Here is a 17,958-nt window from a genome sequence, read left to right as displayed (position 1 = left end):
ATGGTACTAGAAATGAGCATATAAGAATTTCGGGTGGACCACACATTAGGAAACAGTGGTAATTGAACACCCACCATTAAAAAATTCCTAATGTCCACTCTAACATTTATTGGCCATCCAACATGTTGATGAGGTCACACAAGTTGGATGAAAGATCCAAAACTTTGTTTTTTGGGCGAGAAGAAATTGTTTTTAGTGGTCATAGCCACTGTTTCCCGTGGTTGTGTTCCACCTAAAATTTGTAACTGCTTGATTTTCGGGACTATGCCTTCAAATAAAATGGCAAAACAGATGGATTGCCTGGATATACAATAGTCGCGCTCCTTAATTACGGTGGACGGGGCGACATGCACAGCCGGTCAAATTGATTCAACCATCCATCTTCTGGAAGCCGAATGGGTGGACTACTTGCCAAGAGATTTGATGACTACAGTGATTATACGGTCCAAATACAACGGCACTAAACAAAAGAAGAAGGTCATCTCTGCAGGATGAGTTTTTGGATTTTTGGACCCCGGCCCTCCTTCCCAAGCGCAAGAGATGGACGGCTGCATCTGGTGGGGTCCACCTCAATATGTTATATAGATAGACGACCATTTCTGAAATTCTGTAATTAAGCCCTGGCGGCATGCGGGAATAGATAATACTTCTTTCGTTACATTGTTTTCTCTTACTCCTTCCAACTCTTCACTGCGCGCGCGCGCGAGAGAGAGAGAGAGAGGAGATATGGCAAAATCTGCATTGCTCTTTGCATTTCTCATCCTTTCACTCGCCATCAAATCGCAGAGCCGATACATCGCGGACACATCTCAGGATCTGATATCCGATGGTATCCGCAACGTCCGTCAGCCTTCCTTTCCGCATCTCGGCCTTCCATTATTGTCGTCAGAGACATGCGAGCAGACGTACGGCTTCCTGCCCTGCACGACCACCATTTTGGGTAACCTCTTCCTGGTGCTGGCCTACGGTTACCTGATGTTCCTCGCCGCTACTTATCTCTCGACCGGTAGCGAGCTCCTGCTCGAGATCCTGGGCCCCGGCATCGTAGGCGGACTCTTTCTTCCCATCCTTGGCGCGCTTCCCGACGCATTGCTCATTCTCGGTATTCCAGAGTTCTGTTTTTGTTTTTATTTTGTTTTTCCCTCTCCGTTGCGCAAAATTCTCTATCCCACAGCGTCGGAAATGCGATGATAGGAGTAAATAAAGTGTTTGTCTGCAACAAGTGGGGCCCACGTTACATTGATCCAGACCTTTCATCTGGTACGCCCCACCAACCTCCTCCCATCGGACGATCCCAGGGAGTATCCATATTGGACAGGAGGAAGTCATCCGATCGGATGGGTAAGATTGCTCGATGCAGGATTTTCCCGGTCTTCCATCTGGCCGCGGTGAGGACCACCAGAGCAACGGTGTGTATCACTATAAGGTGGGCCCAACATTACTTTGATCCAGACCGTTCATCTGGAGGGTTCCACGGTAGTTGGCGTTGCCACGGGATCCTCATCCTTTAGGGCCCGCCAGAGAAACGATTTGGATCACTGTAAGGTGGGCCCCATATATACATGACGCCAGTCCGAATGAAGAATCCGGCAATACGGGTGGGCCTGGTATGTTACCTGGTGTTGAGCTAGCAATGATCATGGCCGTCTATGTATGTAAATAGTAATAAAAGATTATTCTCTTGTTTGAACGGCTTTCTCTGTTTTTTTATCTTTTTATCTTTTTGTTTTTTTGTTTTGTTTTTTTAATCTTTTTTCGTAACTTGGGTTATTCTCTTCTTTAAATTATAATATTTTCTAAATTTAATTTTGATGCGTTTGATGGCATAAAATATCATGAAATTCTTTGGTGCAACCAAACGGACGCGGATTGCCTACTGACGTTGTCAGTAGCTACGGGGCGGTGTTATGTGGGCCCATCATGATGTATTAGTTTCATCCATGCCGTTCTTCCATTTTTCCGGATAATTTTAGGATAAAAAAACGAAAACGACGAAGATCCAAATCTCGTGTGGACCACACCACAGGAAACAGTGGTGATGGAACGTCCGCCATTAAAAACTTCTTGGGGGTCACACGAAAGTTTTTGATAAAGCTGATATTTATGGTTTCCCTTCATCCAGGTCTGTGTGACATAACCAACAGGTTGGATGGCAAATAAACATTACCGTGGGCCCTTGCAAGTTTTAATTGTGGGCATTCAACCACCACTGTTTTCTTGTGGTGTGGTCCACTTTGAGATTTGGATCATCTTCCAAAAATGATCCGAAGAATAGATGAACGGCGTGGATAAAATAAATATATCAGGGTGGGGCCCACATAGCACTCTCTAGTAACCACCTCGCCCCTGGCAGCGTCGGTTGGCAATCCGTGTCCGCAACCAAACGCACCAGTAATCGGGTAAAAATTTGCCATTTGACTTAAGAGGCGGTTCTTCTGTGGTGTTTGTAGAGAACCACATCCATTCCATTCATCATGTGAGACCCATAACGTTCTCCATAAAGCCCAAAATCAGGTGGTTTACGCTACAAAAATCACGCCCGAAATCTCTAAAATCACCTGGCGTGGCCCACCCGAATTTTGGGATGACCTGATTTTTGTTCTCAATTCATCCTGGCACCATGCCTTATGAATGGTCCGGATGGCATTTATAAAACATGGTGTGCACCACACACACTATGGAAGGTTTTAATATTGGGCGTCCTCATCCCAACCCAACTGTTCCTTGTGGTATTCCCCTACTGTGATTTAGATCCGCTTATTTTTTTGGGATCCTGGTTGAGATTAAAGGGGGTCCACTTTGCGGACGGAGTGGATGTGAGCCCTACATCATAATGGGCCCCACACACGCAATTGTGGAATAAACTTATTCTACCAACATTACAGAGCCGGCCTCTTGATTTTATATGCATTTAATTGTAAAAACCGTCTTGTTTTGGTTGTTGTTGTTTTTTTTTTTTTCCTGTTTGCTTGTTAGTACACACCCATGTCAGTACACACACTCCATGTTAGCCACCCCCGCTAGGGATCTACACCAAGACCTCAAGTGTTGAAACGAGGTATCTCCACCCAGTCTGCCAAGTCTTGTTTTGGTTGTTGTATCTTTATTAGGTTTACTAATGTCCCACATTTGCACTGACAAGCCCCTCTACATGAACCCACATTTGCTGAGCCATCCATATGCTGGGCCCCACCATGTAGCTTTCCCGGTCAAAGTCACCGTTCAAAGAATTTCTTTCTGGCATTCATTGGTTTCATAGATGGTGGCTCACGCCAACTAGATCAGTGGACCGGCGTTATTCTTGGACCAGGGTATCTACAGTGGTGTGGCAGTGTAGAGGGGCTGGCTGCAGCAGTGCGTGATGTGAGCTAACTAGACCCTGTTTGGCAGAAGCCTAAAAATGAGTTGATCCCATTTTAGTTAACAGTAATTATATATTAGAGATCTTGACTTGAAATACATAACTAGTTCATGCTAATAGTAACTCGTTTTTAGGTGTCTAAGAAAAAGGCCTTGGTATAATACTAGTAATTTTTTTGGTTAGGATGCAATGTTAATGACTCGACTGAGCCTGACTCAGTGTCAGTTGCCACCAATATGAGCCTTTGGAGCAGCACATGACTCATGGGATTGGCTTAGTTGCTCGATGTGAATCCATAACAGCCAGGCTGTATGTGCGGCTCAACTGTTACAAACAGGGTGGAAACCTTGTTTACAAGCTCGACAGTACATAAATAACACATTTTAATTTCTATAAAAAATTCCTCCTATTTTCCGGTATTTTCTGTCATGTAAAGGACTTCCTACTTGGTGGGATGACCGGATTTCAATCTGATTCATCGCTCATACATAGTTCCTTAAACAAAGGTGGGAGTATACGACATTTCAATCCAAAGTGTCTTTTGTTGGAGTTCAATTGAATTGGATATAAAATTACTGCGGATCCAATGTCCGCTGTATATTTAGTAGACACTGTAAAACTAAAATGGTTCATCTGATCTAGTGTTCATGTGCTTTTGCAGTATCTGGTCTTTCTGGAAGTAAAGAGACAGCTCAACATCAGGTCTTGATTGGGATGGGCTTGCTTTCTGGTTCAACTGTCATGCTTCTGACATTGTTGTGGGGTTCTTGTGTCATCGTTGGCAAGTATGATCTTTCAGATAGTTCTACCTCCATAGATTCACGAGATACAAAGCGATGCAGCCTAACTGGTTTGTTTCTCTATTCATGTTTATGGCCTTTTGGCATAACATCGCATCTATCATCCACTCATAACAACTTACTGACCATAATTGGTAAATGGCTATATGATAGTTGGGGCCCGATCGTGTTTTTGTTACTCGCGGCCCCGTCTGAATGAATGTACATTGTCTCATCAATACAAAAAAAAAAGCAGATTAAAAAATAATAATAATAATAATAAAATTGGTAAATGGGTTTTCATTCATTTTGATTTTGTGGTCTGAACATTTCCTAATATGTAGTTTGTTCAGTAGCTGTTGTGTTAATCTGGTGGAAACATAAATCCCTTCATTTTATTTATCATATGAAAACCTAAGGGCCTGTTTGGTTGCCACTTAAAAATGAGTTCATTTCATTCTATTTTATCATAATTATGCATTACAGATCAATTTTTTGGGTAGGGATTAAAAATATAATCAACAATTTGTATAAACTATATCATCTCTAACTAAAATGAGATGAACTCATTTTTAAGGGGCAACCAACAGGCCCGAAGTTGCTTTATTTGTTCTTAACTTTTTATTTTTTATTTTTTGAAAGGTTGATTCTGATAATGGTTGAAATCTCTCTAGTAACCCAACAAATAGCCAGCAGTGTAGTTCCCGTGCCCATGGATTGAAGCAACTAGGGTTAAAAAATACCAGCACATGAGGGCACCTCTACCAGCACTGTTATTGATAGGTCTTGGTCAGGTCATTGAACCGGACTCAGTACTGCTTAGCTGAGTCTGAATTTTTATTTATTTATTATTATTATTATTATTATTTTGTATGTATCTGGGAAAAGCTAGTTTGTATAAGTTGGACTCTTTTGAACTTGGGTTTTTACCGTGTGGACTCATTGCTTTGCTAAGTCACAATCCATATTGCATGTTTGTACTGGTAGCTTTTGTAACTCTCACGACTCTGACTGAGTTCACATGGAACATCAGATATAATTTTTTCCTCCGTCTTTACTTTTGTGCATTCTCCCTTTTAGCAAGTGCAGCAATATGGGTTTCCCCTGATCATTGACCATGACCCAAAGGGACTTGAAATGGCTAGCAGAACACAAATGAAAAGTGATGGTCCAAGGCTCCACTTGGCTCATGTGTAGGATCAAAATTTTATAAATCCGTTCTAAATACCATGTTGCTCTACTATTATGTTGTTCTATTAAAGTACTTCTCCATAAATTGATACTACACTTCAAATTTACGTTTTTGGCAGAACGATGTATAGTCATAATTCTCTTGGGAAGTTGGGCATTTTATTTTATTGAAGGTTTATGACATAATTCAGAAATTCTCCATCTCTGCAGGCTCTGGTGTGACCACAGATTTACCAACTAGTCATGCTGCAAAGATCATGATTATATCTGTGATACCGTTTATCATTGTGCAACTACCTAAAATTTTCAATTTATCATCTGGAAGCCGCCTTGCAGTCTTGATTTCTCTCATTGTTTCAATTGTGTTCTTACTTTCGTACTGCTTCTATCAGGTATTATGTTTGTCTTATACTGAGATTATCTGGCAGTAGTTTTGTTACTTGTCATCTGTAACACATGTATTTAGCCTTTGAGGACATTGGTGCTGTAATTCACAGCCCATATTGATTTAGTCGTCGTATTAACAGAAACTTCAAAGATCCAATGTTGGTTTTTCTTTATTCTTTTTTCTTTTGGTTTTTCAGTCTTTCATTGTTTATTGGCTGCTCATGATATTGTGAACTATGCCACATCAATGTGTAGTTTGCAACCAGTTCACTTACATTTCCATTTTAATTGAATTATTGGAATCAATTCTACTCTTCATTGTTCTCCCCATAATTTAAATCTGTTAACGAGATGGGAAAAGTGAAATTGTTGAGAAGAAGATTATTGTGCTTCTAGGGTTTCTTCTTCCGTTATTTGTCACTAGAAAAGGAGAAAGGAGGAAAAGGTTGTTATTTGTCAGCCTCTGACAAGGCCTTTTCCCCTCTTTCATTTGCAAAGAAAAACAGTAGATTTCGGGAAGTAATCATTAACCTTTTTTCTGTAATATATATGGGTGACAGTTGCAATTCTCCAGCACAAGATATGGGTGACTGTTGTCTAACGAAACGGAGATTTCCATTTGCTAAACAAACATATCCCCAAAAATAGAATCCACTTTTCAATGGTACCAGTAGAAATAATCATTACAATTACTTCCTTTTGTTCCCCTGTTTCTTTTCCATTCTTTTCATCCTCATCAAACAAGCCCCTAGTCCAGAGAAGATTGTTGAGATCGGGAAAGTGAAATTGTTGAGAAGAAGATTTGAAGAAGATTATTGTGCATCTGGGGTTTCTTCTTCCATTATTTGTCACTAGAAAAGGAGAAAGGATGAAAAGGTTCTTATTGTCAACCTTTGAAAAGGCATTTTCCCCTCTTTAATTTGCAAAGAAAACTATAGATTCTGAGAAGCAATATTAACCTTTTCCAAAATATATTGGTGACAGTTGCAATTCTTTAGCATAAGATATAGGTGACTGTTGTCCAATGAAATCATATCCCTAAAAATGGAATCCACTTCTCAATGTACCAGTGGAAACAATAGATACAATTTCCTTTTTTTTTTCATCCTTATCATACAGGATCCTAGACTGGAAGGTCCTGGCTTTAGAATAATTGATCTTCTAATGGTTGAATGGGAACAATTATCTTCGAACAGTTTCTTTGCTGGCCAAATATTGAAAGGTTTAGGATCTTTCCACCTGGGAGATTTGGGTGTACGGACCTGTCACAATGGGATCTGTAATATCTACAATTTAGATCATTGAACAATGGGCTTCACTTTGACAAATTGAAACCCAAATGGTACTGTACAATCGCTTGGCCCAAGATGTATACTACTTCTATGTATATATTGGCCACATGTTTTATGTTAATATTTGTTGGGTAATCTTAGAATTGAAATTTTGATTTTCTTAGCTTAATCTTTTCTTTCTTTTTTAATTTCATCTGACCATGTTGATACTGATGTCTTTCCTTTCCAATATTGGCTCAGGTCTTTCAGCCCTGGATTCAGAGGAGGAGAATAGCATACGCAAAACATAAACATGTCATATCAGGAATTTTAAGACATGCCCAAAAGGATGCGTTGGGAAAGCTCCTTACAGACAATGGTGAACCTAACCAACCTGTTATAAGAAAGTTAGTCTTTTTGTTACATCACCTCCTTTCTTCAGCTTTTGACATTCTTTAGTCTGTTGTGTTTGACAAACTCTCTCTTTTATTGACAGACTATTTCACAGAATCGATGGAGACTCTAATGGGTCAATATCGTCTTCTGAGTTGACAGCACTGATCATCGGAATCCAGTTTGAGGAGATAGATTTGGATACTGGTGATGCTGTAAAAAAGGTAATGGATGATTTCGATACAAACAGCGATTCAAACATTGACGAGGATGAGTTTGTCAAGGGAATTACGAAATGGATTAGGGAGGCGAAGCGCTTGGTTCCTCACCCAGGGTCTTACTCTAAAAAGTTCATTTCTGACTTTCATCTGGTAAGTTGCCTCACAGGTTCTCCTCACTAAGGCTGCGTTTGGATGCACACTATTGATCTGAATTGCAATAACTTGTCAATTGAGTGGAAATGACCAAATTCTAGCTACCGTAGGATTCACTATGAGGAAGTAGCACTCAAATGTAGTTATGTTTCCATCAATCCAAAGTTTTAAGGTAATTGAAATTTGGAGCCTAGTTGCTTGATGTGGATACTAAGAAAAGAAAAATACAATGTGGTCTCTTCCGCTTAATTGAACTAATTGCAGTTCAATTAAGTCGCACATCCAAACACTATATCTTAAGTGTGCCTATGGTCTTATGACATCTTCACTATACATATTCAGAAAACCAAGGAAGAACACGATATGCTGATTGATAGGAGTGACGAGGTTGAAGAAATTAATAATCCCTCTTGGATTAGCATCAAAGCTGTATTGATGTTGCTTCTGGGGACGGTTATTGCAGCTGCAGTTGCCGATCCTCTTGTAGATGCTGTTGACAATTTCTCTAGTGCTACAAGCATACCATCTTTCTTTATCTCATTTATAGCAATGCCTTTGGCTACTAACTCCAGTGAGGCTGTTTCTGCAATCATCTTCGCCAGCAGGAAGAAGCAACGGACTACTTCTTTAACGTTCTCTGAGGTTTGTTTCTCCCATCATCTTGGTTTTTCATTTAGATCTTGGACAGGATTTTGCGGTTGATATTATGTATGATGACGACCCATGATACTGTTTTTCAAGAATCCAATCTCTCTCGGTTTCTAAGTGGCCACCGAATATGCATTCCATTCCGCTCGGGCATTAGGAGCCCTGTAGCTTTCTTGATCTCTGTACTCCGGAACAAATAACAAAGAACCTTGCCATGGTAAATCTCAAGAGTGATGTTGAATCCTGCGATTACCACGCATGTCAACGTGTGAGCATGATGCAGGACATTTATCAGGTGGTCCCTACCATGTGTGTCCTGCCTTCCCTAAAATCAGGTCTGTCGAGGCATCTGGTGAGACGTGTATGCAGGATGCCAACATTGATCATAGCTTTTTAACCATCCAAATTTGTTGTGTATGTATGTATGGCTCACCTGGTTACTAGACATGGCTGATTTTTGGACATCAGCACATACACAGTGGTAATCACGCAATGAATAGCCTTGATCTTAAACATATGCTACATTAGTAGTGTGTGGAGAGTAGGATCACAAGCAGCCATCACTCACAATTTATATTGCTGCGATCCAAACAGATAACATTGGAGGGAGAAAACGCGTAAATGGAGTTTTTGGGGTCGCCGAAACTGGACCATTTAACTCTTGTGGTTATTGTTGCAGATATATGGTGCGGTGACGATGAACAATGTACTTTGCTTGGCTGTCTTCCTAGCCATTGTTTACCTACGGCAGTTGACGTGGGATTTCTCAGCTGAAGTGCTCGTCATTCTTATAGTCTGCATTGTAATGGGACTCTTCACCAGCTTCCGCACCAAGTTCCCACTCTGGACATGTTCTGTGGCTTACTTCCTATACCCGTTTTCCCTCGCTCTTGTTTATGTTCTTGACTACTGTCTCGGCTGGTCATAGGAGCTCATAAAGGAGCGAGGGTGCCCATTGCAGTTTCTAAGTAAAGTTTTTTAATTCTCAGAACATGAAGTTTTGCAGCGATTGCTTAGAGGAAATATCAGTGAATATGCTTGTTCTTCATGTATATGATTGGCATTTCAATGGTGTATTTATCTACTTTATTTTCAGGGATATGCAAGCTCATGAGACGGAGTTTAGTACACAGCTTCATCTCTGGCACTTGCGACCCTACAACAGAGGCATAGATTCTTCAGATGGTCCTCAGGGATGTGATCTGGACCCTTCATCATGTGTGCCTCCCTGGAGAGTTTATAGTTCAAAGTCACACTGATTGGATGGTCCTGCAGCAGTTTAAATGGATCAATGAGTTCCAAGGAATTAGGCTTGTCTTCTAACTTGGAGCAGCATTTACTGCTGCAAGTTCCGCTAAGCCCTCCAACCTCTGCATAGGCACATCTAGGCATCTTTGGGACATCCGACCTGTACATCCAGTGGACCCCACCGTGTAGATGGCCTGGTCTAAAAGTTAGGCTAGCCCACTCATTGGGTGACCATGGATTTGTCGAACTTGGACAATTGGCAAAAGCATCCTTTGTTTTCATAAACCACCAAATTGATTTTTGGGCCAGTTCATCTACTAAGCAGAGCCCATGTAAATTGTAATTGTTGATGCAAAAATCTGGTGCACCCTCACCGAGCTGTTGACCTTCCGAGCACCTGCATGAGAAGTAGACAAAGGAGACCCTGACTAGAGCAGGGGACCCTCCGATGCCAAAGTTAGGCTAGGAATCTGGGTCTAGAAGTGTAGGGTGGTTTTGGGTGAGAGATTTTTGCGCACCTCATTCTTGTAGATGGGTGAGTTGAGCTCTGTTGAACAGCTGAGGACGACTCAAACTTAGCTTGTTCGTTGGCTTTGGCTATTCTTTGACGGTCCTTTGGTTGAATCAAATCATCTACTCCTCGACAAATGTGAGCGTCCAGTAGTTTGAGATCTCATTCTTGAGAACTATGTTTGTAAACTTCATGCTAGTTCCTTTTCGGTAAAACATCTCAGGAACAATCGTTCATCAGGCCAAGCCGCCCTCAAACGTGGCGAGGCTGGGCTGACCTTGAAGGTGGTCGGACTATATTTTCCCATAACAGTAATCAACGTCTGGATGTCGCATTCATGGTTGTTGTTTGTGGCCTTTCATCAACATGGCTCGACAATCACTGAGCCTGGACCATTCCCGTACCATGAAAGGCCCATGGCCCGATTTCTAGAGCTGTCAATGGGCTGGGTCGGGTCAATGCCTCCCAATCTCAAAAATTTGAATAGGGCTGGCCCGTCTTAACCACGTTTGGTCCACAGACTTTAAGCCCAATTGTACCAATCGAAAAGTGGATGATTCATCTACTCTGTGTCTTCATGATTTTATTCTTTTATTCATTGGAAATAATCTTATACAATGTGTTGTCTTGAACAAATGGACCATCAGAACCACTGATCTCATCCCTTCATCCAGTCCATCAAAGGTTCATCAACCACCATGCCAAAATGAAAATTATCAGATGATGTGTTTTTGTACACGTTGGTGAGGCACCAAGACTGTAATTAATGGAAAATTTTCTGAAGAAACTTACCAATCACAGCTTATTCTTACCTCTGAGTCTACACGGTAGTAGCATACTGCCCCAAACCTATATGTAAACATCACCACTATGGTGATGTCCATCGGTATGCTTAATCACAATAATCCAATGATCAAATATAAATGAATAATTCCGTAGGGCTCACTTAATAGAAGCCTTACATCCAAGCCACGGTTGGAATGGTTAGGACCATTGTGTCAGGTGTTCTGAATAGCATGACAATGCGAGTTAGGGTCCATGGTATGTGCTATCTATTTTTATCATTGGGTCTTCTTTTTTTTTTTAAATTATTACTTATAGAAGCTAAACCGTGGGCCAGGAACAATCAATCAATTTGATTGTCAGTGGATGGTGCAAGAAGATCAGGTGAGAGAGCATATGGACGGTCCAAATTGATGGTTGGATGGTCCATGAGTCCTATAGGCCTCATTTGCATAGTAATATGTTAAAAATTTCTTTTGATCTTAATAATTCTAGAACAAAAGAGTAAAATACAACAGCCATTTCGCTTCCAAAATCTAAAATTGAAAATTTCTTCAATGGCACACGTGTGCAGTGGCATGGCCCAGTTGACTAATGGCTGAAAAGTTTGCACTGTATCACTGCCCTGTTATGAATATTCATAAATGACATAAAACAATCACGAATAAATTATTCTTGAAACTTCACAATTTCCAATTTTAGTTTGATTTTTAAATTGCTTACTTTCAATAGTCATTATTTCTGATTTTAATTATATCATTTTGCTTGTTTATTTCATTTAGGCCATGTTTGTTTTGGACAACAGCACACGGTAAGGTAATGCATTTTTATAGCCATTGCTTTCCACATGTAAAAACGGCTACATTGACCCTGAGTCAACCGGAAGGGTGTTTGTCTATTGTAGTAATTTACCAGAAATCACCATCTGCATACTAAAGCACGGCCCCATGGCAATTGCAACCGCATGTATATTGTCTTGAGATGGTAGTAGGAGGCGCGTTGTTTCCTTCAGTTATTTGATGGCTAACGGCGATTACGCAGTATTTTCTTGGAAAGGATTTATTTACAGAGGTAATAAATGAAAGGCAAAAGAAAGTCTGATTTTTTTTTTTTTTTTTTTATTATTTCTGTTACAAAACACAGGCTCTATAATACATATAAACAGTGGTAAATAAGTAATTATAATAACGGCTCCATATTTAGTTTAGCATCAAAATTTAGTAAGCGAAACTTAACCTTATAACAGGTGGACCCCACCATGATGTACATATTAACTGTCCATTCATTTTTTATATAATTTTAGGGCATGAGCTTAAAGATGAGGCAAATCCAAATCTCACGTGAATCACAATATTACTTCAAAACTTATTGGGAGCTAATCTGCCTCAATTTTTGGGTCATGCCTTACAATGATACGACAGGATGAATAGATGGCGTGGATGAAACACATACATCATGGTCGGGCCCATCAAATTTAGGTGACACTCTTTCCAAAAAAACTGTAACGGTCACATCTTTACTGGTAGTTAATTGCCTAGTAAGCCATCATTACTTAGATGACGACTGGATGTTCAAACCATCCATGCAGTGGCCCATCATGGAATGGAATAATTTAAAAAATTACATCAGTAGAAAATTCCATTGACTGGTGTTGTTTGAGCGTGGATTTCCTACTGTTGCGGACATCTCTTCTACCATTATCAAGAGGTAAGAGGTCCCTAGGATGGATTGCCCGGGTAATTCACTGCCATTTTCTAAATGTTGGCGACTCAACCTACTTACACGTGGCACACAATAGTTATCCATATTCCATAACATATACCATGAAAAATCTCAGGTTGCTCTCTCACTCTCGGTTCCTCTCTCCCCCGTTATTCTTCTTCTTCCTCTTCGCTTCGCACGGCTTCTTCCCACATTTTTCTTCACCATCATCTTCTTCTTCTTCTTCTTCTTTATTCCTGATTTTTTAAAATAAAAATACTCTAATTAGATATTTGGTTTTATGAGGGGATGTTAATCATTAGATTTGTGGAATCGAATTGTGCATTTAGATTTATGGATAATTAGATTTATGCATTTAGATTGTAAAATCAAATTAACAAATCTCACGTGTGTTTCTTATCTTTATAAATGACTAATGAAGAAGTCCCAACTACTCCTAATAATGGTGCATCAGCTACATCTCTTCTTTTTGTGGAGAGAGATGTTATGAAAAACATAAACACTTCAGCTTCAAAGAAGGGAAAGAAAATGTATTGGTATGGAATAAATTTTACGGGAATGTGAGAGATGGTGAGACCAAGGTTATATGTAAGCATTTCAAAACTTTTCGACAAGCATTTTATGGAGACTCCTTATTATCATTGACATAAAGAATTGTCCAAAGAGACCAATAACTATGAGTGGAGGCCAACAAATGCTTTCGTTTTTCCCATCTGTATGGGGACTACTCTTAAGCTAGTATCATGACTCATAATTTTAAGAAAGAAAAACTAAAAGGTTAGTTTACGAGAATACTTATTGTCAAAGAGAAAACATTTATATTTCTAGAGAGCAAAGTTTTTATTAAATATATAGCAAATAATTTAGTCCTAAATTTGAGAAGGTCTCGCATGTCACGGTGCAAAGAGAGTGCAGGAAGATGTATTTAACTAAGAAAGCAAAGATGAAAACTCTTTTGGCATCAATCTCATGTATAAGTTTGACTTTAGATTTGTGTATGACGTCCAATTAAAAGAAGATGTATATGTCATTAACTGCATACTACGTTGATTTGGATTAGAATCTTGTAAGAAAATTTTAAAGTTCTACTATCTTCCTCTCACTATATTAATTTGGTTATTTCATATTACATATATAATTGTCTTCTAAAATGGAGTATCGAGGAGAGAATATATACAGTTACATTAGACAATGCATATGCAAATGATAGTGTGATTTCTTACCTGTGGAACCAATTCAAGGCAATCGACAATTTATTTTTTAGTGAAAGAATATTTCAAGTTCGATGTTATGCACACATACTAAGAGAGCATTAAATATATAAGGGAGTCACTTTTAAGACCTAGTGTTTAAAATGATATACTTCAATGTTTGAATGTTATAAGTCTAAAAAATATTAAATTTAAATGCATGCACACGTTGAAATTCAACTTTTAAAACATCAGATTTATTTGTGAGGTTGAAACTTGCATTGCATGAATATGTGGTGTATGATAAAGCATATGTCTAGTTACCTATAGAAGATAATTAGACAATAGTTGAACAGGTTCAAGGGTTTCTGATAGTTTATTATAATTGCATGAATATTTTTTTTTTCTAGAAATAAATACCTTGCCATAAGCCTATTTCTTCCATCCATTTAGAAGATTAATGAATCTCTACAAAAAAGTGTCATCACAGGTCTAGATTTTCTACAGATGATGGCTACAGGTATGCAAGAGATATTCAAATGCTAACAGTTTGAATGTCATTTTTTAATGGCCTTAGTTGTTATTCTTGATTAGTGAAGCAACATAGAGATGATTAGTTTCATTTTCAAGAAGATTTATTTGCTTGAAAAGCCAATAAAAGAAACTATCAATGTTTGTGTTACAGTTAAAGAATTGTATAGTTTATATGTTGGTAAATTGGTTAGAACACAAGATACAAAACTTAAACGAACTAAAAGTGGTTACAGCTCATCTGCAGGTAATACCGATGTGTATGATGAATACTTTTCGACCTTAGAGTAAGAAGAATTAAATGGGCATACAACCGAGTCAAAGACTCAGAATTAGATATATATCTTAAGGAGTCAATCGTGAAAGCTTCGAGCATATATAGATTTTTGAAGTTTTGAATTGGTAGAAGATAAGAGCTTGGAAGAAAAAGACTATATACTCTCGTTGTTGGCACGTGACATTTTATCAATTCCAATTAAATGGTGGAATTAGAATCTGTATTTAACATTGTGAGTAGGGTCATAAGCAATTATAGAAGCTCTCTTGCACAAAAAACAATTGAAGTGATCATTTGTACACAAGATTAGATGCGGCCGATTTGGGACAGCAGCACTTTTGATATTGAGGATGAGAAAGATGATGAAATCAAGAGTTTGGGTGAGACTGTAGTTCCATCTGTTTGAAAGGGGTTAATTATTCATATTTTGTTGTTATTGATAATGTTAAATGGATTAAACTTTTAAATTACCGATTTAACATTTGTTATATTTTGTTAAACCTATGTTTCTAAAGTATCGATGGTGTTGAATGGATTGCACTTTTCGAATTATTGTTATTTAAATTACATGTATCGTTTATATATTGTTTTTAGGCTTTTAGCTGTTATTAAATATAGCTCGACTTCACTCGCATGAACTTGACTAGTTAGCTCGCCTTGACTACATCCAAGCTCGATTCGGCTTGAACCATCGAGCATATGCAAGCTAACATGCTGAGCTCGAAGGGTGAGTCAAGCTAAGCTTGCGCTAGGGTTAGAGTGGGGCCGAGCTAAGCTAAGCTTGACTCAACTCGGCTCAATGTACAACTCTATGGTGAGCCATCCATAGAGGACTTGAGCTGCGGACCATGTCATGCTAATATCAAGACTCAATGTCTTGAAAGCACAACTGAGATTCTAATAATACTACTACTGTTTGAGTTTCATAAAACGATACAATTGAGGCTCTCTTGTTGAGTTCAAGTGTCTCTAATACATTGGGAATTATACAAAATAATATCTCATTAATTTAGTATTTACACGCCTAACATATTTTTTAAAAAAGATTTTCAAGGAACTACTCCATTAATTAATTATGCTTTTACCAACTGACTACATTACCTTGCAGTATGGAATGCAGGACTAGGTGGTATTGAATTATATTATGCGTAATTAACACCATTGTTACACAAGGATTGTAAGTATAGAAATGTCATAGAATTTTGAGCTGAGAATGATTCTCACATTTGAGAATAAAATACTATATTACATTTCAAAACTGATGCTGATCACCCATATGCATATGCAACTCGAGTGTCACGAGTAAAACTGTACATATGAATGAACATAGTGGGTAAAACACATGCATCAATGTGGGGCTCATAAACGAGACATGGAAAAATTAGGTAGGGGATCGGATTCCTACAGTTGAAACATCTCCAAGTTCCAGCCTGATATTTTTATGCCATCCATACCATTCATAAGTTCATTCCTTCTATGATGAACTGAAACACTAAAATATTAGCCTGATCCAAAACTTTTATGGCCCCAACCAATGTTTCAATAGCGTTCAATCCTCCTATGCATGATCAGGCAAAATAGGTGGCCCACCTAGCTTTCTGTCCTAAGAAGTTCCTGCGAAAGGCCTCAGCAGGCAATCCGCATCCGAAAGGGAAGGATCGTAGCTAGTGGATGTCCCTGGGTAGCCTTGGTTTACACGGTCTCCCTGAGTAATAGGAAATTGCCCTCTGCAACCAATTACCGGGATTTGAGTACCTCACAAGCAAGAGGTCACCATGTAATTTGTGTTGGGTCTAAAACCCAGCTTCCTGCTGACGTGTGGCTGCAGCCACCATGAAACAAAAAACAGCAACTTTTGGAAGAAGAAGAAGAGAGAACAGCAACTGCCTTTTGGAATGAGAAAATCGTATTACACTGCTGCCTATTTATAGGCTTTCTTATTGTGTGCAATTACTAAACTATCCCTGTCTAGATTCATCCTAGGGGTAGCTAAATAAAGAAAAAATAATTCAGAGAAATCTAGAAAGAAATCTTCATAGCTAGCAATCTAATCTTAGAAGAAGAAAAAATCTAAGCTAACAGCTTGCTGCACACGGTTTTTGGATTTGCAAATCTCCCCGTATCTAACACTCCCCTTCAAACCAAAACCGGCTTCATTCCAAGCGTTGATCTAAGTCTCCTGAATGTGTCAGTTGGCAATGCTTTGGTGAAGATATCTGCCACTTGCTCAGTGGTGTGACAGTATTCCAGCTTTACCAATTTCTGCTTTACTTGATCTCTAAGAAAGTGATATCTTGTGTCGATGTGCTTGCTCCTTCCATGTTGAACTGGATGTTTGGCAAGTTTGATTGCCGACTTGTTGTCCACGTATATAATAGTGGATTCCTCCTATGGATGCTTCAGCTCCTTTAGCAGATTCCTTAGCCAGATCGCATCATATACAGTGGATGAAGCTGCTACGTACTCAGCTTCTTTGAATTCCATGTGAATGCCGTCGTCCCAAGATAGAAAGCATAGCCTGTGGTACTTTTTCTTTCATCTTGGTCACCACCCCAATCACTATCAGAGTATCCATACAACATCGCTTCATCATCGTATGGATAAAAGAGACCGAATTCAATAGTCCCTTTGATATACCTTAGTACTCGTTTTGCAGCTAGCCAGTGTGACTCTTTTGGGGCTTCCATATACCGGCTTAGAATCCCAACACTGTAGACTATATCTGGCCTAGTGATTGTGAGGTACCTTAAGCTTCCGATTAGGCTCTTAAATAGGGTTGAGTCGATGTTTCTTCCTTCTCCATCTCTTGTGAGCTTCAGGCCTGTTGTTACAGGTGTATTTACGGCTTTACAATTGACCATCTGAAACTTCTCAAGAAGTTCCTTTGTGTACTTCTTCTGGGATATATATATGCCGTCGACTTGTTGCTTCACTTCAATGCCCAAGAAGAAAGACATCAATCCACCATCAGTCATCTCAAACTCTTTGAACATAGCCTGCTTGAATTCTTCAAACATCGCCTGGTTGTTCCCAGTGAACAACAGATCATCAACATATAAACAAGCGATAAGGATATCACCACGGGCATTCTTCTTTGTGTAGACTGCATGCTCATACGGACATTTGACGAAGCCATTCTCTTGAAGATAACTGTCAATCCGTGCATTCCAAGCACGGGGAGCTTGCTTCAACCCATATAGGGCTTTCTTTAGCCGATACACCTTGTGTTCCTCCCCTTGCATGACAAAGCCTTCAGGCTGGTCAACGTATACTTCTTCTTCGAGTACCCCAT

General features: G+C 39.3%; 1 protein-coding gene across 1 annotated transcript; it reads left to right on the top strand.

Annotated features, from left to right (window-relative positions):
- Window positions 1-601: 601 nt before the first annotated feature.
- Window positions 602-9,352, top strand: LOC131241077 (sodium/calcium exchanger NCL1-like). The gene is made up of 7 exons (XM_058239718.1): window positions 602-1,102; window positions 4,023-4,211; window positions 5,542-5,723; window positions 7,251-7,396; window positions 7,486-7,753; window positions 8,099-8,398; window positions 9,084-9,352. The coding sequence occupies exons 1-7, from the start codon at window positions 727-729 to the stop codon at window positions 9,330-9,332; spliced, it is 1,710 nt and encodes a 569-aa protein (XP_058095701.1). The 5' UTR covers window positions 602-726; the 3' UTR covers window positions 9,333-9,352.
- Window positions 9,353-17,958: the final 8,606 nt, after the last annotated feature.

The sequence above is a fragment of the Magnolia sinica genome, chromosome 3, assembly GCF_029962835.1.
Source record: "Magnolia sinica isolate HGM2019 chromosome 3, MsV1, whole genome shotgun sequence".
Classification (NCBI taxonomy): domain Eukaryota; kingdom Viridiplantae; phylum Streptophyta; class Magnoliopsida; order Magnoliales; family Magnoliaceae; genus Magnolia; species Magnolia sinica.
The sequence above is the reverse complement of the archived record's forward strand: the minus strand, read 5'-3'. Positions and strand labels throughout refer to the sequence as shown.

Excerpts from the sequence above, each read along its gene's own strand:
- LOC131241077 (XM_058239718.1), top strand. The coding sequence starts at position 727 with ATGGCAAAATCTGCATTGCTCTTTGCATTTCTCATCCTTTCACTCGCC. Across the intron at positions 1,103-4,022 it reads CGACGCATTGCTCATTCTCG|TATCTGGTCTTTCTGGAAGT; the intron begins GTATTCCAGAGT and ends GTGCTTTTGCAG. Across the intron at positions 7,754-8,098 it reads TCATTTCTGACTTTCATCTG|AAAACCAAGGAAGAACACGA; the intron begins GTAAGTTGCCTC and ends ATACATATTCAG.